We start from the raw sequence: 23,436 nt of genomic DNA, 5'->3' as shown, positions 1-23,436 counted from the left end.
TTGAAGAGTTTACAGTTACATTCCCAACACCTTTCCCCAATGGCAATAATTTTAGCTAATCTTTGTTCAATTTTATTCTCTGAATTCCTTCCAAATTAATACCTTTCTGATAGTTGAAGTGAATACAGCATTCTTAAGCTTTAGTCTCATCAGTGCTGATGGAGAGGGAACATCATGGGCATAGCCCATGAAGCAGTACCTCTGGACCATGGAACCCAGAATTGTCTTTATTTTGGCTTCCTTACCACATTGTAACCAGCTATCCAATTTACTGTTGAACATCTCCCCAAGCTTTTTTTTGGCACCACTACTTTCCAATTATCTTCTTTCTAAAGAATCCTTGAATTTCGGATTATTATTGCCTAGGTGCATTCTCTTGTATTACACTCGATTGAATGACAATTGCCTTTGTCCCTTCCACTATTTTTACAGTTCTTTTTCCAGGGAATTTAGTGACTGAGCTCTGGAGACTGAAATCCTAGCTAGCAAATTAGGTAGAGCAAAAATCAGTAGTGTAAACTTCTTCAAACCACTCTCTGCCAAACGAACCTCAACTCTGTCCTGAAGGGACAACTTCTATGGGAAAATGCTAATTCAGGGTTCTCATTTGGTTATTTCATTCCTATATTTTAGCCTCTCTAGGCCTGTGTATTAGTTCTCCAACCCCATGACTTTTTCCACTGTCTCCCAATTTCTTTGACCCAGTTTATTGTAGTCAAATTTGGCACTAAACTGGTTAAAACACTTATTCCTGTGCACACTAGTGCAGCACCACTGGTACTTTTAAAGTAATTTCATCATAATTAACACAACCAAGAATCACCAAGTCAGAATTTTGCTGTTGCATGTGTCTGGAATCAAAGGCAAAGATCAAAGTGGCAGGTGGTCCGGGTGGAGGTGGTGGCAGAGAGAGACAACTTGTATAATTAAATACTTTCATATTACATTAACTGAAAAGTCAAGTTAAGCAATTCTGAATCACAAGTTCAAAGGAAGTCATGAGAGAAAAAGGGGATCTGCATGGCCCAAACTGATTAAACAAGAATTATTTTAGCAAAACCTTTGCAGAAAACATTGCACTGAACTTGAGAACTCTTCTGAAACAAAGTAAAGTGGAAGGAGCCATAACAGATATTTTTAAAAGATAGTATATGTTGTCCTTAACAGCAGTTTTAGAGCTAGAACAAAGCAAGAGACAGTTTCAAAGCAGAGCAGCAATCCCAACTCAATTGTTTGTTCTGCTTGTAAGCAGACAAGCTGTTTACTTCCATCTGGAAAAACTCACACAATAAGGAGAAAAATACCTCAGTAGAATCTCACTCTATAATAAACTGAAAGCCCAAGGGGCAGTCAGTGAGAGATCTCTTGGCCAGCAATGCATCATTTGGTGTTTGGAAAAAGCAGACACCGCTTCCGGGCTTAGGCTGATGGATACCCTACTGGTGCCTGAAGAAGCTAATAAGTTCATCCAGGTATCTCTCATTCCCCCTGAGAAAGTAGGAGCTCAGCGTGGAAGCAACTGGAGGAAGTGTGATCAGGGAGATAACACGCAGATGGAGACAGATGTGTGATTATACACAAAGTTTGGGCATATCCCTGTAACATTGTATTGAGGTGGGAGCTGAGAGAGGAAGAAGAAATTGGGGCCGTAGGGCCAAGACCAAATACTTAATTCGGATCTCAGCGTAGCTGCACTGTGGTTGAGAAGATTCTGTAAAAATGTCTCTCTGAAATATTGTTTTGATAAAAATGCCTCTCTCTCCTTGTGGAATTCAAATCTCCAACTGTTCCACTGGCACCAAGATCTCTGCAGTAACAACACATGCCACAGATTGTGAGTTAACTCAAATTACATTTCAGATCTGGGGAGGGGAGGATGTCAGTGGGAGGTTTATGAACAGTATGCTCCAGCTCTGATGTTGTTATAACCAGATGGCTTCAGCTGTATCATTTACAATAAAAAAAATAAAAAATAAAAAAAAAAGAGTGAAGTTGACAAATAGTTCAAACAAACAAATTCACCTGCAACTGAAACAACCTGAGTAAGTAGCCTCCTCCTTCATGCATCTGAATTCAGGAGAACTTTCATGATATTGAGCGTATCCTGGAGACATATCTGGCTCTAAAGGACAGACTGGGACAGACAAATCCCAGAACTGATTACCTTCCTGTAGGTGTATCTCCATCCCTCTGGGAATGACTGCCAAATCGGTATTTGCTTTCAGTAAGTACCTCCCTAAAGAAGGGTTGGGACAGGTGACGTCAAGACCCATTTACCTTCTTGTAGGCATGTCTGCATCCCCAGGAAAGGCTGAGCCAGGGAGACTCCCAGAACAGTTGATCATGCTATCCCAACAGGGTTGAAAGCTTTGTGGTTTTAACCTTTCAGTAAACAATGAAGCTTCCTTAGAATAATTAGACAAATTTATGCCTCAATTAGCAGGCAGCAAACTTTTAAGGTTAGAAAGCAGTTATAGCTTGGGGATGCCAGTTTGCAGCTCTTACATGGCTGGAGCAGTGGGAGAATGTGAACAGCTGACTATATGCTTTACTCTACCTAAAAGAAGTGCATACTAAACCTCACATGCAGGTTTAGTCAGAGTTTGAGCAACAACTATATTATGGGAATTTATGAGCCAAGTGAAATGTGGAAAAGGCAGTGTGTATGTTGAGGACTTAACTGGGGGTGAGGAGAGGAGGGACAAGTCCCTCCTTCCAGTCACCATTTGATAAAAATATAGACAGCATCAGGATTAAAAAAAAATAATAATCACGAACATTTGACTGGAGGTTCTTGCTTTCACATAAGGGACAGTGTCTGTGAAAGGGAATCATAATAGAATCAGAAATTAGAAACAAAGTCATCTAACCCATTTCCCAGATAAAGCTAAATTGTTCTCTATAGTATATTTCATGCCCTGTCTGGACATCTTGAGGTCAGACCAGTTCCCCACCATCCTGAAGCAGTGTGCTTCAATCTAACCTCACTGGATAACTGGGCCTAACGATGGATTAATAGATGGCCTCTCTTCCCCCACATTCAGACATCCAGCCTTTCACACGGCTGTTATAAACCAGATGGGTTGAACAACTGCACTTCCTTTCCATATTTATATATAAATAAAGATTCAGGTAAGGCTAGGGGTCAGCTTTGTGCAACTATTATTAAAACAAAATGTTCTCAGGTATTTTGGCAATATCTGCTAAGAGGAATAAAATGTAATTTGGCATTGCAGCTCTGTGCATAGCCTCCCTTCATAAATGCCATTTGGATTCTGGGAATGCTGTGTCACTATCAGTACCTGATAGCAAACAGAAACTGAACCCTTTGGAACTTGATTTTCAACTGGGAGAAGTCTAAAAATGGAACAAGAAAGACAAAAAGATACCACACCGTACAAAATAGTAATTATTTATATTTTCAAAAAGAAAAAAATTACCAGCTATTTTGGAATTTCTTCTCCGTACGAAGAGTGACTAATAGAAAGGAACAGGACTGGCTCATAGACAGTGAGCAAGTCAGGTACAAACAGTTGATAAGAATCATTTAGCAACTCAGGACAGGAACCTTTGACGCAGTTTTCATGAACAATAAAACTTCTCCTTTTTTTAAAAAAGGGGGAAAAAATAAAGCAGGGAAAAATGCCAAAAACATTTCCCACAATATCTAAAAACAGGTAACCATTGTCCTCATCAGACAGCACTCTTCAGATCAAGGATTTTCCAGTCCCGGAAAGCCAATGTAGATTTGCAAAGGCTGGCTTGAGTCTATTCACATCCTCCGTAGCACACAGCCTTTCGCTGTCCCCTTTCACTCAAACTTGTCATTTAGTAAAAAGATTTTTTTGTTGTTGCTTTTTTTTTTTTTTTTGCAATAAACATACAAGTGCTACTAACAGAGAAACTGATCTTCTTGTTGCTGAATGGCATTAAGGAGTTACACAAACGTCCAGTTTTTAGCACAGCTGGAAGGACTTAAATTCTTTTATATAAATACTACTGGAGCTCCCACCATGCACTCCCTTCAGAACCTCATTGGAAATTCTCTTCTTTTCCTACTCTCTCCAAAACTAAAATGTCCTCTTTGCTCCAGGTGTCTGACGATTTGTTCTGTGCTGTCAGACACAGAGACGTTATTTTCCCCCAGTACCAGTACTGGGATATTCTGAGAGGGCCGGTGCTTAACCCGAACCCTGTAGTTATTGACTCAGCCAAGTCGAAGGGAACACACAGACGATGCAGCGACAGGGATTTGTTAGGTTGAACAGCCCCTGAGCCCCAGGCCCACCCTCCCCCCTTTCCCCAAGTTTCTTGGTGCTGTTTTAAAAAGTCTGGGTGTCACGAAGCAGTATTCCCCCCACAACGGAGTAAAAGCTCCACAGATTGCGCTGTCTACCCGGTGGTCAAGGTCAGAGCAGCAACAGCTGCTGCTGCCTCCAGAAAAACATGGGGTCACGTGATAGCAGGGGCCTTAGGATTGCTTCAGCCGCTTACGTGGGGGTCCCAGGAAGGGACACTGTGCAGAGGCCAAAGAGCGATATGCCTCAGCCACCAAATGGGGATGCGATACCACCATAGACTTCCAGCCTGAGGTCTCCATGACATCAGAAGCATGACTAGAAAAAGAGAAGAGAACATTAAAAATCTAGTTATTGATTTTTAGGGGTAAGCAATATCATATAGATTCTTTTCATATGCCCTCAGGAAGTTCTCTCTCATCATTTTAAGTTTTCTGTTTTGGAATTTCTTGTTTGGTGCACATGTTATATCACCTCCACTATGTTCACAAGTTTTGGCCCTGCTGATCTAGCTTTTGCTTTGCACAGTCTCTTCAGCATGGTAAGATTTAATGATCCAAGCATGAATATTTCAAAGCTAGAAAGATAATGCATATCTCCCTTAACCTCCATTCATGACAAGAAATACAACTTCTTCACTTCTTGGGAAACAAGACAATCATCAACTAGCACCACAAAATATTTCAGACATTGATATGGTCAATATCAGTTTTTACTTTGGAAAAATATCTATCTTAACATTTATAAATATGAATGGCCTCTCTTTCTCTGGTGGCATTTTACATTCTAAAAGTTCTCACCAACATAAACATGGCGAGACTGTACCATAGTCCACAGAACTCCTCCCCATACCTCCTTTGAACTGACCCAGAGATAATTCATTAACTAACCCTTAGAACCAATGGCATTTTCTATGATGCCAGACAAATATATGTTTGTATTTGGGTATTATAGACCTATAAGGTTAAAGAAGATCATCACCTCCACCCTCTGGGTTTATTAATCACGAGAGGACTGGAATAAATTCAGTCGTTTGTTTTCTTCTCCAAATTCCTGCCCCAAGGGTGAGACTGAAGCAAACTCACTAGTTAATGAAGTCCACAGCTTGAGTTTTTAGCTGATCAGCACTGTGTAGGTCAGCCAGGATGAGAATCTCAGCTGCATTTTCCACAGACAGGTTACTGCACAGTGCATCCTCGCACATCACCTTCAAGCGTTCCAAAGCATACTGAAAAACAGAAGCCAAGTTATGGTTACAATGGAGAAACCCTTAATCTGATCTGCACTGAAGCTCTATTTGTGCTGCTTCTCTCTTCAGTAACAAAGACTATGCTATTATGCTGCACAGACCTCTCACTTTGTTAGTTACACACACACACAATCTGTATTCATAAGAGGCTTCTGACCAGCAAGAGAGTTATTATGTGCCCACCCTGAGCAGAGAAAGGGGCAGGCATCATACCCACCATAACTCTTATCCCTGCCTTCTTGTGTTACAGCATTGTTGGTGACATCATCATGCTTAAAGATGACCTGGAACTGTCATTTTAAACTCCTATTATCTCAGATATTTCAAACCACATATTGCTGAAACCTAGTGTTTCTTTTACCCTATCGCTGCACATATGGTTCTTGTTCAGTGGACAAACCTATGCTACGGTGAATGCTCCATTAAGTGTTCTTACGTTCCAGTAATGCTTTGGCAGCTTTCACTTGGTTTCTTTGCCATTAATGCTCTGCAAATCAAGATCAACCTTGCTCAAACACAAAGTACTATTTTTATATTCAGATGTTAAACAGAGACCCATTCTACCTGTTTCCTGGGTAATCCAGGTAGAAACTGAAAGTATAGCACATCTGAAAAGCAGAGGCAAAAGCCCTACTCTAGCTTCCCTTTCTCAAACAATTTCTCACTATCCTGTATTACAACAGTATCAAATCTTTTGAGCTATGTAGGGTTAGAGCCAGGTCAGTAGTCTGATAAGAAACTGAAAGGGAACACTAAGAAGAGTGGCAGCTATTGAATCTCACACACCATTTGAGTCTTTACCGAAACAATCTGCAGACACTATAATCCAGGTTTTCAAGAGCAACCAGTGATCTTGGCTGCTGAACTGGACACAGCTTTAAAGGATCTGATTTTCAGAAAGTGCTGGGCATCCAACCTCTTAAAAATAAGACTCTTTAAAGTCTCTCAGTTGGGCACCAAAAAATTGAAGAAACTAGAATCAGTAGTCTCTTTTGAAAACCTTGGCCTGTGTGATTTGATCCTGGAGTTGGTGTCTTTTGAATGAAACAAAACTGAGGTCCTGACTCATTATGAATCTCACAATGCCCTTCAGAAGTATAAGGCCAGCAATCCCAGTGTTCTGACCAAATTCTAACTTGAGTAGTTACATTCAGACTACATAAATTCCCCTAATGCTTAAACATGTTACCATTTCTTCACTTCTTATCTTACAATGATGAGTATCATTATTTAGAGTTGTTAAAGAGCTGCTGCTTTTCATCTGAAAGGTAACTACACTTCAATGGTGGATAGAGTGATCCTTGTGTATAGTTTATAATGCTTTTTGGAACTCTTCGGAGTGAGAGACCATATGAACTACTTCTGAACTCATTCAGACTCATTCAGTTTCTACTGCTTTATTTACCTACAGTCACTGCAGTGCTGGTATATACCTCATTTTCTTGACTTTTATACAGTGAGCATCCCATGCTCTTTACAAACTAATTTTAGACATTCTGGTAGAGTTCCATTATAGTTAAGGTTAAAATCAATAGCTTCATATTATAAGGCCTTGTACATTTATAAAACTTGGTAATAATGGTCCTTTCAGCTTAAACCATGGCATGTGAGAAAGGGAAATAAACAAATTATACTAGTAGATTCTCACTCAAAGAGTTTCATGTAGGGGGCAAGGAGGACATTTTGCAAGCAGTTATTCCATATTATTGTCTGTGTTAGTAGAAGCTTAAAATTATTTCCTGTGAATACTGAATAATTTCTTTCCCCACGTACAATTTTCATGTGGATTTTAACTACGAAAAACAGCTCCCAATTATGTAATTGGACAAAAGTAGACATTCTGGTCTCTGAGGTACTAAGTTTTATTTTTCTTTCTTTCTTAATTACACTTTTGAAAAAACTACCTAATAGTGTCCTTACTCAAGACGCTGAAATGGTGTCTCCTGAGTTTAGAAGACGTGTTTTGTTTTGGGTCTAATTACATATTTTCCCCCAAGAGACTGGACTAGTTCAGGAGAAGCTGTTTCAGGTCTCTTGGGTAAATATTAGATGTTTTATATGCTTTCATAAAAGATCTCTGTTTCTGCTTTTTAAAAGACACACAAGGAGTTTAAAAGGAAAAGCTATATTAAAAGCCAAGAAAGTCAAACTTAAAGCTGACGCTCTGCTCTTAATGTACTGCTGCTGCTTAGTTACTCTTGCCTCAGTTAAAGACCGCATAGAGCTTTCAATCAATACTCTTTAAATACAGAATAAAATATGTGACAATGATTATACTGTGCCCAAGGGACTGCTTGTATTATTCCCCATTTAAATTCTAGTTATGCTATTACAAAGCCCCCATATGGTGCATTTCACCTCCACATCACCAGTTTGAATTAGGCCCTGATCAGTAGTGACTGGAAGTGGTTACTATTTGATAGCCGCATGGTGGTTTGTGTGGAACAAAGTTACATGCATCCACATCTTAAAATCCACCACCCTAATTGGCACCCACAAGAGAATCCAAGGACTGAAGAAGCATGGAGACTGAACTACGCTCTCACCCCTAGAGGTGGTCCCTCCAGGTCAGAGTTGAGGCACAATGGCAGGGCAGTGTGGAGAATCTTGCACTGCTGCTACCCGTGCTGAACCTGTTTGGTGGATAAATAGAGGACTTTAGTCTCCAGTGCTGTCAAACTGGCACCTTTCACCAGCACTAAGTTCACTTTTAAAAGCAAAAGAAAGGAAATAAATTCTGGTTATAGATTAAGAATTTCCACCAGTAAATATGACTCATAGGCCAGCAACGCACTATCTTCTGTCCTTGGTGCTCCAAAGGGAGGTGGACAGAGGCTGGCAGGGTAGGCCACTGCAGTGCTCTTGCCAGACAAGGGCTACACCAGCCCTCCAGCCAGAACATCCCCGATACCTCCCTGCAAAGTCACAGCAGATTTAAAGCAAGAAGCTTCCTCCAATGCACCCCTTTCTCCTCAAACTGCAGGGACTGCCACTGAAAACATCATAGATCCTCCCCCATTATCATTTTCCACCTTCCTTATGTTCAGGAGTCCCCACTATAAGTTGCCAATACCAACCAGCCCAGAGGGAAAAGCAGAGACAGACTACGATCCCTGTCTGGCAAAACAGAATACTACTTTTGAGATTCAATGCCCTGGCCGCTTGTTCTGGCTCCACACTGAACTTGCCTCCTGCCTATTCCAAGCTCATATGCTAGACTATGATGAACAGAGATGAACCCAGAGTTCTAGGACAGTTTTTCAAATGAGCACTCGGGACAAATATTTAACAGGACCATTAGGAATTTAATAGAACAGAGGTACTGTCTCCTCTCACTCCCTGAACTGAGGAAAGAAAGGTTTGCATTAATTCCTTTTATGGGTTACATTTGTATTTCTATCATTATCCCTAAATTATATAGGAGTAGGTCCAGTTAATAGGAGCAGTTCAACAGAACTGCCCAGGTGTATTTTTCAGCAAGAAAAGCATGTGCATGAAAGCACGTGCACACACATTCATTTAAGCTCACCCAACACTCCCTCAGTACAGTTCAAGGAACTCTGTGAAAATTTCAATGCAGCAATCTCAAGGATCACCATGTAAAACAAGGCATATGTCATTGCCAACCCCCGAACAGCCATAAATCCCAATTGTACCTTGTCAGCAGCTGCCAGCAAATCGTCAGCCATTTTGTCTAGGTTTGGTGCCTTCCCCGTGTAAATAAAGCACATCATTTCCTTAAAAACTTCAGGTTCCACATCATTGATTTCAACACGATTCTGTTTCAGAAGAAAGAAGATTATTAAGATCTTTACCGGATGCTAGAGACAGACCTCTTTCCACCAGTTATCTGAACTTTGACATTAGTTGTGCAGAAAACTCTTAAGCAACATGTACTATTCACAAAAGTGTGTAGAGGGGGTAAAAAGAGTTCTCAATTTTATTTAATATCCTTTAGTTGGTGCCTATCCTACCCCCCCCACTCTTCCTCAAGGGTAATAAAGATCACAACTGCCTCACTGATCTTTCTTCTTCCCTCTAGGACAATTAAAACAGAGTCCAGTATTTAACGTGAAAAAATGTTCAAAAACAGTTAGCAGCTGATGTAATTCATGAATGCTATCTAGTGTTCTCAGGTCACCACGGATATTAAGAATTGATCTGAGATCTATTCACACAGCTGGGAAAGCTCCTTCTCTCTTTAGACACTTACCTTTTTACTCTCTTCCATTTCATGTTCAAACATGGCACTGAAAACCGGGGAACGTGCTATGGTGGGGGGAAAAAAATAAAAAGTAGCTAAAGTATTAGAGATACCCCTGAAGGCTGTAATACCCAATACCTTTCCCTCCCCAATTTTCTTGGTATTAAGGAAACGTTACAAGATAGCAGCAGTCACAAACTCAAAATACTATTACACCTATACACTTTTTGGTGACCCAGTGTCAATGTAACTTCAAAATGTGTAAGTCAGGGTTTCCTGTGGCCTTTCAAACAAGGCAGAAGAGCAAATGCAGAGGTCTAATGCAGTCATGTATTTCATGGCATTAAGCAAGGATGCTTCAGAAAAAGCTGGTAACCTCCATCCATAGCATCTTTTGGGTCACATTATAGCAACCACCAACACCCCTCCCCAACATTCTCATCTTGTGAGGAGACAGGAAATTCCATTAAAGGGAAGAGAACACTTCCCTCTCCTTCAAACATTATGGCAGTAATTAGCTGCCATATTCAGAGAAGGATCTTTCACTACAGAACTACAGTTGGCAGGGATCTGAGGCACCTTTTGCTGCCGTTTCCTGGAGCATTTTCCTAAAAGCAGAAGTAACTCAAAGACTTATTATGAGAGCACTCCATCTGCCATGATGCTGCTGTCTCCCATCCTGCTAAGACCTGCACAAGTCAATACCGACCTGCCAGTATGGCTTTGTGAGCCTGGAACTCCTGGCCTGCAACACACAGACAGCAGTCCGTGAAGCGAGAATTCTCCCAGAGTCCTCCCAACTCATCCGCCAAGCGGCACTCAGGTACCTTCACCATATTCATGGTGTTCTGGCCAGATATATTGACAGAGTCCTGTACCACACTCACCTGAAAAGAAGTAGAGTGTTAATTTGTCTACAACAGACTTCACTTTCCAGAACAAGTGAAGGGAGACCGAGGGATCAAACCCTCAATCTCTCAAATGAAACACAGTAGAACTAGATATATGCTCACACTGAAGAGCCATCTATATCCGAGACAGCCTCCAGCCAAGGCCTCCCCTGCTAGATCTCAAACTAAAGCCACCTCCATCCAATTTGGCATCAATGTCAGTAGGGCCCACACCCTTGGAAAACAGTCGTCCTCTTCTGGACACCACTCCTGACCTAGTTCTTTCTCCTGGATCAAAGTTTTGGAGTCTACTCCATATATAAGCTTCTTCACAGACAATGCTGCAAGCAGCCATCAGAGACAGAGATACACAGGAAAAGTCACAGATGTACAAAAATCTTCCATAATCTAGCACTGGTTCTACAGAGTTCCTAATAAGACCAAATAGTCTGACCAACGTAAGTTATAGTCTGTGTAGCCCAAGGAGATGTCTATCCTACAAATTTTGCCATCATTGCTGCTTCTGGTTCAGCTCCAGTATTTCAACCTCTTGCGAAGTTCAGCACCCCCACTTCTTTTACACTGATAAAAACAGGGTTACTTACCAGTAACTGTTGTTCTTCAAGATGCGTTGCTCATATCCATTCCAACATAGGTGAGCGCGCGACACCGTGTACTGGTTCCCAGAACTTTTTTCCCCTTAACAAGCCCCGTAGGGTTGGCTTAGGCGCTCCCCGGAGTGCCGGGCTCATGCTGCGGTATATGAGGTACCGCCGACCCTGCGGGCCCTCAGTCCCTTCTTTCTGCTAACTCTGACAGCGGGGACAGAGGGTGGGTATGGAATGGATATGAGCAACACATCTCGAAAAACAACAGTTACTGGTAAGTAACCCTGTTTTCTACTTTGAGTGATTGCTCATATCCATTCCAATATAGGTGATTACCTATACCTTGGAGGAGGGTAGGAGTCATTGGCGAGCTGCTCTCATCAGCACGGTCCTGCCGAAGCCCACATCCTCTCTCGCCTGCTGCACGATGGCATAGCGGGACATGAAGGTGTGCACCGACGACAAAGTAGCTGCTCTGCAGATATCCTGCGGGGGCACTCTTTCCAGGAAAGCCGCCAACGAGGCATGGGCTCTGGTTGAGTGCGCTGAAACAGCTCCTGGAAGCGGCACCTTTGCCTACTCCTGATGCAGGCGGTGATCCAGGTGGCGATCATCCAGTCCGCCACTGCCACGAACAGCTGTGTCGACTTCCGGAACGGCCGAGTCCGCTCAATGTAGTAGGCGAGGGCTTGTCTCATGTCCAGCGAGTGCCATCTCCGCTCCTCCTCCAAACCATGCGGTTTAGGAAAGAATACGGGGAGGAAGATATCCTGGTTATAATGAAACTGGGACACCACCTTAGGAAGGAAGGCCGGGTGGGGTCTCAGTCACACCTTGTCCTTATAAAAGACGGTGCAGGGGGACTCCAAGGTCAAAGCTCTTATCTCGGAGACCCTCCTAGCCGATTTAATGGCCACCAGGAAGGATACCTTCCACGAGAGGACGAGCAGCGGGCATGTAGTCATGGGCTCAAAGGGGGGGTCCCGTCAGTCTGGTGAGGACCAGGTTCAAGTCCCAGGGAGGTACCGGGTCACAGACCTGCAGGTATAGCTTCTCGCATCCCTTTGAGGAACTGGACTGACATGGGGTGGGAAAACAATGACCTCCCTTCCACTGGCTGGTGGAAGGCCGAGACGGCCGCTAGGTGCACCTTTAGGGAGACCAGATCTAAACCCTGGAGGTTCAGGTGGAGCAGGTAGTCCAGAATCGCCTGTATGGGCGAGCAGCTCAGTGGGATGCCCCGGGACTCCATCCAACAGGTAAACCGCTTCCACTTGGCCCGGTACACCACCTGAGTGGAGGGTTTTCTGCTGCCCAGCAGAACCTGTTGGACCTGCGCCGAGCAGGCTCTCTCCCCCTCTGTCAGCCACAGAGTCTCCATGCCGTCAGGAGTCCAGATCCGGGTGCAGCAGGTGACCCTGGTCCTGTTAGAGCAGGTCGTAACGTCTCGGGAGCGGCACTGGTGGGGCAATGGACAGGTGTAGCAACATGCTGAACCAGTGCTGTCTCGGCCAGGCTGGGGCGATCAGTATGACATCCGCTTTGTCCCTCTTGATCTTCAAGAGGACTTTGGGCAGCAGCGGAATGGGGGGAAACGCATACATCAGGGTCCCCATCCAGTCTATGAGGAATGCGTCGGAGATGGAGCTCAGCTTGCGACCCAGAGCAAGCAGAACCTCGGGCATGTCCTGTTCCAGGACGACGCGAACAGGTCCAGTTGGGGAACACCCCACTTGCGGAAAATAAAACTTATCACCTCCGGGTGCAGCGACCAGTCGTGTCGGGGGTAGGAACGACCTGCTGAGGTGGTCCGCCTCGTCGTTCCTGACCCCACGGAGGTAAGAGGCAGGTATGTGGAAGTCGTGCCTCACCGCAAAGTCCCAAAGTCGGATGGCCTCCTGGCAAAGGGCCGAGGAGCGCGCTCCCCCATGCCCGTTCATATAGAACATGGCTGCTGCCCATCCTGCACCTCAGGAATCTGAGGAACACCTTGCAGGCCAGGCGGACTGTCCTGAGCGCCCAGACGTTGATATGGAGGCTCCTCTCCTGCTCTGATCAGAGCCCCTGGGTGCTTAGGTCACTGCTGATGTGGGCCCCCCACCCCACATCCGAAGCGTCCGTAATGAGGGTGACCGATGAGGCCAAGTCCTGGAATGGAACCCCCCTCAGTACTTCCTCGGGAGTCCTCCACCAGTTCAGGGAGGTCAGGACCTGTGTGGGAACCATGACCATCCTGTTTAAGGAGTGCCTGGCTGGTGCATATACCGAGGCTAACTACGCCTGGAAAGGCCGGAGATTGAGGTGAGCCAGCCTCACCACATACGTACAGGCCGCCATATGTCCCAACAGCTCCAGGCAGTGCCTGGCTGTCGTTGTGGGGGACCTGTGGAGATGGTCGATAATGGCGGCCATCGCCTCGAAGCGACGCTGTGGAAGGAAGGCTCTGGCCTGAGTGGCGTCCAGGGTGGTCCCGATAAAGTCTATGCGCTGCACCGGGGAGAGAGTGGACTTCTGCTCGTTGATGAGCAGCCACAGTCTGGGGCATGTCGTGCAGGTGAGCACCAGGCTGTTCCTCACGTGGGCCCTGGACCTGCCCCGGATCAGCCAGTCATCCAGATAGGGGAAGATCTGGACCCCTCTGCAGCGCAGGTGGGCCGCCACCACTGCCATACATTTTGTGAAGACCCTGGGGGCAGATGAGAGGCCAAAGGGCAGGGCCGAGAATTGGTAGTGGCAGCCAGCTACCATAAACTGGAGGAAGTGCCTCTGTCTGGGAAGGCGAGGGACTCGGTGCCGGGGAGCGGGAACTGCGCACCTCAGAACTGTAGCGGTGTCGCCTCAAGCACGGAACCTCCGGTGCCCTGGACTGTCCTCGGTGCCGCAGTGCGGAGGAGCTCGATGACCTGGAGTCAGAGCTGTGAGGGGAGCCTGCACGCTCTACCCTCTCTGATCGTCTGGGAGACTTGGACTGTGGTCTCGACCACCCACCTGGGTCACCCAGCGCGGGTTTACCCCGAGACGCCGGTCCCTGCACCCTCGGCCGAGGGGAGGGACGGAGGCGTGGGCATGGCCATGAGGGCGCATACCACGTGGAATGCCTCCGGTGTCGACAGCCCTTGCAGGGGCGCTCCCCCACCCCTAGGAGTCGGGGGAGGCTCCTTGCGTGGAGATGCAGGTGCCGAAGTAAACTCAATGGCCCGTGGCGGTGCGGGGGAGTCCCGACGCTCAGTGCCCTGGTGCTTCTTCCTCTTCGGCACCGGTGATTGGCGACGGGTCGACTCCGGTGCCGGTGGAACGCTCTGCACCGAGAAGACGCTCGGTGCCGCGGGAGAACGTGCCAGTTCAGAGTCCGGGCAAAGGGCGGACTTCATCAGGATAGCCTTCAAGTGTGTGTCCCGTTCTTTCTGGGTCCGCGGTTTGAATGTTTTGCAGATCCTGCACTTGTCCTTTCTATGCTGCTCTCCCAGACAGCAGAGACAGCGGTCGTGAGGGTCGCTCACTGCGAAGGACTTGCCACAAGTGGTGCAGGACTTAAACCCGGTTGTGCCTGGCATAGCCCAACCCTAAGCCCCTAAGGGCTTCTTATCTAATCTAATACTATACTTAACAACTAACAACTACACTTAACTACTTTAACTCTAATTAAACATCTACAAGAATGAGAACAGTTCAAAACAGGGAATGCTACTTGCTAGAATGCAAGAGGCAGTAGTTCCAGTAACAGGCCTTGGGCGGAAAGAAGGAACTGAGGGCCCGCAGGGTCGGTGGTACCTCATATACCACGGTATGAGCGCGGTACTCCAGGGGGCACTTAAGCCGACCCTATGGGACTTGCTAAGGAGAAAAAAAGTTCTGGGAACCAGTACACGGTGGCGTGCACTTACCTATATTGGAATGGATATGAGCAATCACTCGAAGTAGAACCTCTATTACCAGTGACTTTCTATCTTGGGTAAGAAATTAGTTACAACCATTCTGTATCAAATAGTGAGGGGTTTGGAGAATTCAGGGGATTTGGAGTGGATCCCTGGTCACTAGCTCTAATCTCAGCCAAGTTAGGTAGTAACCAAAAGTAGCTACTATTTGATGGCTATGGGATAGCTTATGTGAAATGAGTTAGTGAGGTCTTTCCAATTTCTAGTGAACAGGAATCCATACTACAAGATGTTGAACAAATTAACCTCTTTTGGCAGACTCAGATTGGGCAAAGACTGAATGGACCATGAAGATTCAATCACTTTACCCCTTCCCTATAAAATTAAAGAACATCAACATGGCAGCACAAGTGAAACTTGGATGGCTGCTGCTGTACTTGTTCTGTCTCGACCAAGTTAAATTCCAGAACTCTAAAAATATCGGACAAGTGAAGATGGACCTCAAGGATGGAAAGCTTCTTGATTAAGAAGAAAGGGGGAATTAAGCTTTTGGAGTGAATGTGGGAGATGCATTAGTAAAGGTCCTCAATTCTTATACCCTCCTGACAAGCACTATAGACTCAAGGAACCAACTATAACAGTAAGGAAATAGAGGGAGACCTTCCACAAAGGGAGGTTTCATCAATGCTTTACGACCAAATTAAAGGCAAACTGGCTACAGGACATGATGGCTGGACTCAGTTTCTTGACAGCTTTCAGGAAGCAGCAGACACCTGAGCACAAACTATATTGCCTTTTTGACCAGTTAAAAGGAGGACTTCCAGAACAGTGACTTGAATTCAAAGACCTACAACTGAGGCCCTTCTCATCTAAGAGGAATTCCAAATCTGAGTTCAGCCATGAGTACTCAGGGTCCAGAATTCTGACTTTGCATCAGCCAAATAATGATTTTCCAGATATGCGTATATCTGTATAGTGAATTCCTTCCTGGAGTGAAGAAAATAAGTTATCTGGCAAGATTAACCGAATATATGTAGAATCCAAAGGACTCATCAAGGAAAGGCTAAACCATCCTCTCTCTCCAGACTGAGTATCAATCCTCTGTAGTCAATTATTTTCCTGGAACCAGAGATTGAACAGAAAAAGGTAATGCAGTTGGGAGATGGACAGTGAAACCCCACCTGCAAAAAAAATTCCAGAGACTTCTCAAACTGATGAGCAAGAGGGGTGTGAATTGAAAATGCTAGACAAGGACCATTATTCTCCTCCCCAACTGCATCCTCAACAAGTTGATATTAGGGTTCAGAGTGAGAGGTTAACAAAGGACTGGGGATACTTTTTAGAAAAGCTAACAAACCAAGGAGAAGGTGCTGCTGAGAGAGACAACTCAGCAATCTTCTGGTCTATACAGAAATGACCCCCCCCCCCACCAAAACCCCTCCCACATATCACAGACAACCCCCACACAATAGTCTCTCAACACCAAGTGTTGCTAATTCCTTAGAGAGCTCCTGCGTAGAAAACATTCTTGCTGAACGAAAGCACAGATGCAAGCAGTAGCATTCAGCACCTGTGGCCAGCAGAGAAGTGTTAGAAGAGCATATGGTACACCTATTTATGTGGTAAGAAACTTACAGCATCAGCAAAAGCCAGCAGTAGTTCCCTCTCAACAACTTTAAGTTTACAAATTACATTCCCTTCCCCTCTAACATCAGCAACCTACAAACTTAAGCTTCTCCTCCTGCACAATGAATATGGACGGACAGACAGAACAAACCATGGAACAAGACAACAGGAAAAAAGAATGACATTTGAGATCAGGAATAAATTCTCTTTTTGTCCTGGGGAATGCAAACACTTGGCTTAAGGATCTGGAACTACAGCTGGGCAAATAATGAATTTTTTGGTTCACTGTTCAGAAAACTTGAAAAAGTTTTTGCTCATATCAAACTGAAAACAATTTTTTAATTTTCAGTGAATCGGTAAAGTGGAAAAAATTGTGAATCAATATTTTCTGTTTTGATTTCTGGTACCATAATAGAAGTATATGAGGACTAGATTTACAGAACAGGCAGAGGAGGAGCCGCTGGTGGTGGTGGTGCCCTCCTTATAACTTTCAGCCCAGAAGTTAGGGCATTTGCCTGGAACATGAGAAACCTGGATCCAGTTCCTCCCTCTTGCCCTATGTGGAGAAGGGATTTGAATTTGGGTCTCCCACATTGCAGGATAATGTCCCAGCCACCAGGCTATGGGATATTCTGTTGCAGGTTTTTCTCCATCCCTTCTGTTGAAGCTGTTCCACTTTTTATAAGTAATTATAGTAATTGAAGTAAGAACTTGAACTTGGATTTCCCACATCCTTGGTGAGGGGCCCTAACTATCAGCTTATGAAGTCACTCACATTCTCTTTCCCTGGCCCAATGACTATTCATAGTCATCCATAATAATAATTTAAGGAAAAAGAAGCAAGAATTGCTAAAGCTACACAGACCTCATCCCAGTCATTTTCCCAACCATAAAAACATTACAACAAATATTAAAGGATCCCAACAAGGACACTAATGGCTCAAGTAGTTAGCAGATAACTGACTGAATAAGTCTCTTAAAGGAGGTGTCTCTTGAAACAAACAGATACAGCCTATACTGTTTGAAAGAAAATATGAAGAGAAAAATAGCCACACTGTACAGCTGTAACTGAAGCCTTTCCTTTTTTGGTTCAGAGGCTGCTGCAGCAAAAGCAAACACTTTACCCTCATGAAAAATCATGTCCGCAATACTCAGAAAAAGGGGGCCAACTGTTCCTTCCTTCTGGCAAAGGTCACAGCTACCAGGAACACAGATACCCAGTAAAGGATGAAGAGGAATAGAATGCAGGGGGGCTCAAAGAGAGACACTTTAAGAACTAGATTAAAGACTAACATTTTCAGACCAGGATGCCAAATAAAACTCTATATCTGTATTTAGGATTCTAACTTTAGAATGTCTGAAATTTTTAATTTAAGGCTCTACAGCCGCCAAATAGCTATAGATAAGATATTGCCCACAGAAAACAGGAAAATAGAGGACAGAAAACCTACTTGGGAATTCCACACTCTTCCCCTCAGGGAGGCTAGCACACAGTCAGGCACCCTTAGAAAACTAAAGGAGAGAGCCTTTTTAAATCTCAATGGTGAATAATCAGAATGCCCATTTCTTATCAGAGATACATGACATTGAGGCTGGAATTTTCAGAAGTACCTTGGTAACTTAAAAGCAGAAGTTCCATTGAAAGTCAGTGAAACTTGTGTTCTTAGATCAGTCAGGCACTTTTGAAAATCCCATAGAGCAAACACAATATACTATTAGTAGGATTTTCTAAAGCTCTCAGTGTTTATCTAAAGTCTTCTCTCATTCAAGTTAATGCTCCAACTGAAGTTAATGGTAAAATGTTTAGAGCTAGGGACAACTATGAGCACTTCTGAAAAGATCCTCCATATATGGACTCTTTCGAGAGGAGTCTTCATAACAGCCTTTGAAATCCTTTATTTCTCCAAAAAACATTTTTCATGAGCCAGGTCAACAGCAAAAGATTATTTGTTTGGTGTTGCAAGCATAGCCTCTGGAAGACAATGTCCTTTTGCACACAGAGCAATGTCAAGCCATTCAAGTCAGGAGTGTTCCTGACAGTTTACATAAATTACCACTGCTGTATCCTCTTCAGAGGTACATACTACCCATATGGCTTATTCTTGAACTCCAAAAGGACTGATCTATATCTTTCAATTTCAAGATATTTGTGTGCAGTTCTTGCTCTACTACAATCCCAAACTGTTGCACAGTTTATATTTCAAATGCACTCTAACTCACAAGGGGAGTATCTGGTCAGTTTGAACACTGGATTGATCTCACAGTAGCAGTGAGAATTATTTAGAGTATTATTCCTGCGTAGCTACCAGTTGAAACATTTTTCTACAGAACTGTGCAACAATCTGTCACTAGCTGAAATTCTCCTTTCGACTCAGACAGGTACCCACGTTTTACTCTGACATCCTTAGTCACCTCTGGAAAATTCTTAGGTATTCAAGCAAAGTACATATTTAAAAAACAAATCAAAACCCAAAAACCACACACTGCTATAAAGAAATCTTTCCTCAACTGTAAGAGTGATGTATGCTGGGTAAGTTCAGGAATCTTCACATTACATCTGCTCCATCACCACATTTTTTTCATGGACCCAGTGACATTATCAAGTATTTGGGACCAAAAGAACTAGCTAATCACTATTCCAGCGAGTGTAATCATGTGGTGTTGATATAGAACCAGAACTAGAATGACAAGGAGCATCTGAATGTGTTTGGCTGTTGTCCTTTACCTCTGCAGGTGACCTCAGAAACAGAGCAGCCAAAAATAAACGAAGTGGCATATTGTAGTCAGTCACATTTAAAAAAAAAAACAAACAAACAAAAAAAACCCATCCATACAGCACTATAAACACAGCCAACACTCCTCAGAGGGGTTTCACCCGCGACTCCTTAAAGACCATGTCTGAAAGAGTTGTAAGTACCTCAAGCCTACGGAACTGCTACCATTTCAACTAAACAGGGAGACTTGCCTCACAGAAGAGCGTGAGTTTGTCATCTGGAAGAAGTCCGTTGGCCTCATCCAAGAGAAAGTCTCTTCTAATGAACTTCTTGAATCCCCAGTCTTTGCCCTGTACAAATCGATACGCTCGCTGGCTCTCTGAAAGACAGAGATGTTGCTTCAAACAAATGCCGGAGCTGTTAGCGTGAAGACACACAGAAGACAAGTAAGTGACCCAAATGGGTAAGAGCTGCACATACCCATTGCTTTTGTTTCTTCTCCTTTAGCATTCAGGATGGAGAATTTGAACTTTGCACGAACTTCACTCTTTGGACAGCTAACCAATAATAGGTAGAGGGACAGGTAATCTTTACTTTCTTCATCCAAGCCTTTAGGGTTCACACGCAAACACCTGTAGAAACAGGCAGCTGCATGAGATGGTAGGAACAATTTTCTTCCAAGGCATTCATAGCTTTCAGTGGAAGAGTATTATAAAATTTACACAATAAAATGTACAGCAAACAAGTTCTGCTACACTGCCCACTGACTAACGTAAACAAACCAGGAACACTGATATTTTTTCTAGATTACACATTTCCTGTATGGGCACTAGGTAGGTCCAGAGTTATGAATCTGACTACAAGACAATCAGTTCAAAATCATGACAGAGCTATGTACTTATTAATAGATCTCCATTAGCAAAATATAAAGAGCATAAACTGCAGGGATAGATCCTGATATGTATGTTGCATGCACTGTGCCAGCGCAACAGTATCTTTTCCTTGTGTATGTTATGTGTGCCCAAGGGAAAAAATGGTTACTAACCTTCCGTAATTGTTGTTCTTCAAGTGCTTGCTAATGTCCATTCCAATGTAGGTATGTGCTTGCCTTGAGTACCGCCGCCGGAAAGTTTTTCCCTCAGTGGTATCCATCAAGTTAGCTCTAATGCCTCTTAGAGTCACACACTCATGGCACCAGTATAAAGGGCTCTGGCGTCCCTTCAGTTCCTTCTGGCTGGCTAACTACAACAAAGGGGCAGGCAGGGATTGCGGGGGGCGGAGGGGTTTGGAATGGACATGAGCAACATATCTCGAAGAACAAGGGAGTTACGGAAGGTTAGTAACTGTTTTTTCTTCTTTGAGTGCTTGCTCATGTCTATTCCAATGTAGGTGACTCCCAAGCAATTACGTAGGTAGAGGGTTCGGAGTTTATTGGCATATTGATTGTAATACCGCTTGGCCAAAACCCGGGTCATCTCTAGCCTACTGCATAATGAGATGCAAATGTGTGGATTGATGATCACATTGCTGCTCTACAGATATCCTGGATAGGAACATGAGCTACGAATGCCGTCAAAGATGATTGAGCCCTGGTGGAATGTGCCATTAGGGCAGTAGGAGCGGGGACCTTTGCCAGGTCATAGCACGTGAGGATACACGAAGTGATCCACGATGAGATTCTCTGGGCAGAGACTGGGAGACCTTTCATTTTGTCTGCAATGGCCACAAAAAACTGTGTAGATTTTTGAAATGGTTTAGTCCTTTCTATATAGAAGGCTAGTGCATGTCTGACATCCAAAGAGTGGAGTCTCTGTTCCTCTCTGTTGGCATGCAGCTTGGGATAGAAGACAGGAAAGAAGATATCCTGGTTAATATGGAATTGCAAGACTACCTTTCGAAGGAAGGCCAGGGGTGGCCGCAATTGAACCTTGTCCTTGGGAGGGGAGCGGGGGAGACACTGTATAAAGTGGCTCAGGGCTCGGATCTTTGAGACCCTTCTGGCAGAAGTAATGACCACCAGGAAGGCTACCTTCCATGATAGGTAGAGCAGAGACCACATTGCCATCAGTTCAAATGGGGATTCTGTCAGTCACACCAACACCAGGTTGTGGTCCTGGGAGGGGAGAAAAGGAGGAGAGAGGGAGGCTGTTGTACTTGGGGGTATAATCTCTCCAGACATTTAAAGAAACAACTACAAATGGACTTCGAGAAAATAGAATGGCCACACACCCATGGGTGGAAAGCCGACGTGCTGGTAGATAGACCCTGTCAGATGACACAGACAGGCCTTGTTGTTTCAAATGGAGCAAATCGTCCTAAATGAAAGGCAGTGTTGACTGTGTAGGAGAAATACCTTTCTATGTTGACCAGATGGAGAATCTCTTCCACTTTGCCAGGTAAGTGCCTCTAGTGGAGGGTTTTCTGCTCCCTAAAAAGCACCTCACGAACCAGCCTTAAGCATGCTAGCTCTGTGGCGTTCAGCCAGGGAGCTTTCAGACCGAGAGAGATGAAGGGACCTGAGATTCGGATGACAGACAGCCATGGTCCTGGGAAATCAAGTCTGGAAATGGAGGTAGATGGAGTAGTGATTCCACTGAGAGGACCAGGAGGGTGGTGAACTAGTTCTGATAGGGCCAGGCCGATGCTACCAAGATAAGATGCTTCCTGTCCTTTCTGACCTTCAACAAGATCTCATGTTTGAGAGGAAAGCAAGGAAATGGATAGAAAAGGTGGTCCATCCAAGGGAGGAGAAAAACATCTATGCATGACCCCGGGCTATTGCCCAGGAAAGAACAGAACTGAAGACATTTCCTGTTGTGCCTCATTACGAACAGGTCTATGAGGGGACTCTACCACTTCTGGAAGATGTCCTTCACGATGTCTCGACGGATGGACCACTCAAGGTGACTGGAGAATAAACCTTAGTCTCGTGTCCCTGTTTTTCTTGGTGTGGGGCCTGAAGTCCTTGCAGATCCTGCAGCGCTTCCACACGTGAGCTTCCCCCAAGCACTTAAGACAACTGGAATGGTGGTTGCTCACCAGCATAGGCTTGTGGCAAGAACCACAAGGCTTAAACCCTGGAGACTGAGGCATACCCCAGTGCCGGCCAGGAACTAACCCCACAATGTGGGGTTCGCTAACCTAAGTATTCTAACAACTAAAACCTAGTAACTATAACAACTGTAACTATATACAACAAGTCAGAAGCAAAGTCCACTGAGGAGTACTTGCGAACGCAGAGGCAAAACAGTTCCTGCAACCTCATGGGCGGAAAGAAGAAACTGAGGAGGCAGCAGGCCCTTTATACTGGCACCATGAGTGTGTGACTCCAGGGGTCACCAGAACTAACCCAACAGATACCACTGAGAGAAAAACTTTCCAGTGGCGGTGCTTTGGGCAAGTTCACACCTACACTGGAATGGACATGAGCAAGCACTTGAAGAAGAGCAAGGAGCCCTCTCAGTTTAGATACACTTGATGTACTTCAGTGTGCTAAGGGCATTAACTTCTCTCTCCAGTCTGCATATGCTAGATGAATAACTTCTGCTATGTTTCTTACCATTTCAGTTTATCATTAGCGCCTGATGAAAAGGTTGAACTTTTGATGACTTCACCCATTTCCTCTCGGCAGAAGCTGAAGTTGTTTATGGTCCACATGTATGAAAACTTTACCACCTTAATCTGAAGATTTAAAACAAGGAAGCAATTCAGGGTCATGACTGTGCACAATGAACAGGTAGAGGGGGAGAACTAAAGTAACTTCATCACTATGTTACTAAACGAAGGACAACATTAAGATAGAGTACTCTGCTCACACCTATGATGGCACTTCACAGCAATCTTGAGGATTCTGCCAAGGCACCAAACTTCATCTCTTGTGTGTGTGAAAAGTAACCCAAAGGAAGTAAAAATTATTCTAATTCTATAACAGCTGCATGTCCAAAATGGACCATCACAACTATTCAGGAAGTA

General features: G+C 44.4%; 1 protein-coding gene across 5 annotated transcripts in view; it reads right to left on the bottom strand.

Moving 5' to 3' along the window:
* Positions 1 to 3,396: 3,396 nt before the first annotated feature.
* The window catches only part of SPOP (speckle type BTB/POZ protein), a 42,201-nt gene continuing 22,161 nt past the window's right edge, over positions 3,397 to 23,436 (bottom strand). For all 5 annotated transcript variants that reach the window (XM_067541095.1, XM_067541094.1, XM_067541091.1 and 2 more), the window contains 8 exons: positions 23,024 to 23,145; positions 19,945 to 20,096; positions 19,716 to 19,843; positions 10,461 to 10,638; positions 9,761 to 9,816; positions 9,204 to 9,326; positions 5,384 to 5,526; positions 3,397 to 4,616 (listed from right to left, as the gene is read on the bottom strand). In XM_067541095.1, coding sequence (XP_067397196.1) covers positions 4,472 to 4,616; positions 5,384 to 5,526; positions 9,204 to 9,326; positions 9,761 to 9,816; positions 10,461 to 10,638; positions 19,716 to 19,843; positions 19,945 to 20,096; positions 23,024 to 23,145 — 1,047 coding nt within the window. In that variant the 3' untranslated portion in view covers positions 3,397 to 4,471. The remainder of the gene's footprint in view (positions 4,617 to 5,383; positions 5,527 to 9,203; positions 9,327 to 9,760; positions 9,817 to 10,460; positions 10,639 to 19,715; positions 19,844 to 19,944; positions 20,097 to 23,023; positions 23,146 to 23,436) is intronic.

This window comes from Emydura macquarii, unplaced genomic scaffold (genome assembly GCF_026122565.2).
Source record: "Emydura macquarii macquarii isolate MOO-44397 ecotype Brisbane River unplaced genomic scaffold, CSIRO-AGI_Emac_v2 contig_629, whole genome shotgun sequence".
Classification (NCBI taxonomy): domain Eukaryota; kingdom Metazoa; phylum Chordata; order Testudines; family Chelidae; genus Emydura; species Emydura macquarii.
This window is presented reverse-complemented; position numbering and strand designations above follow the sequence as displayed.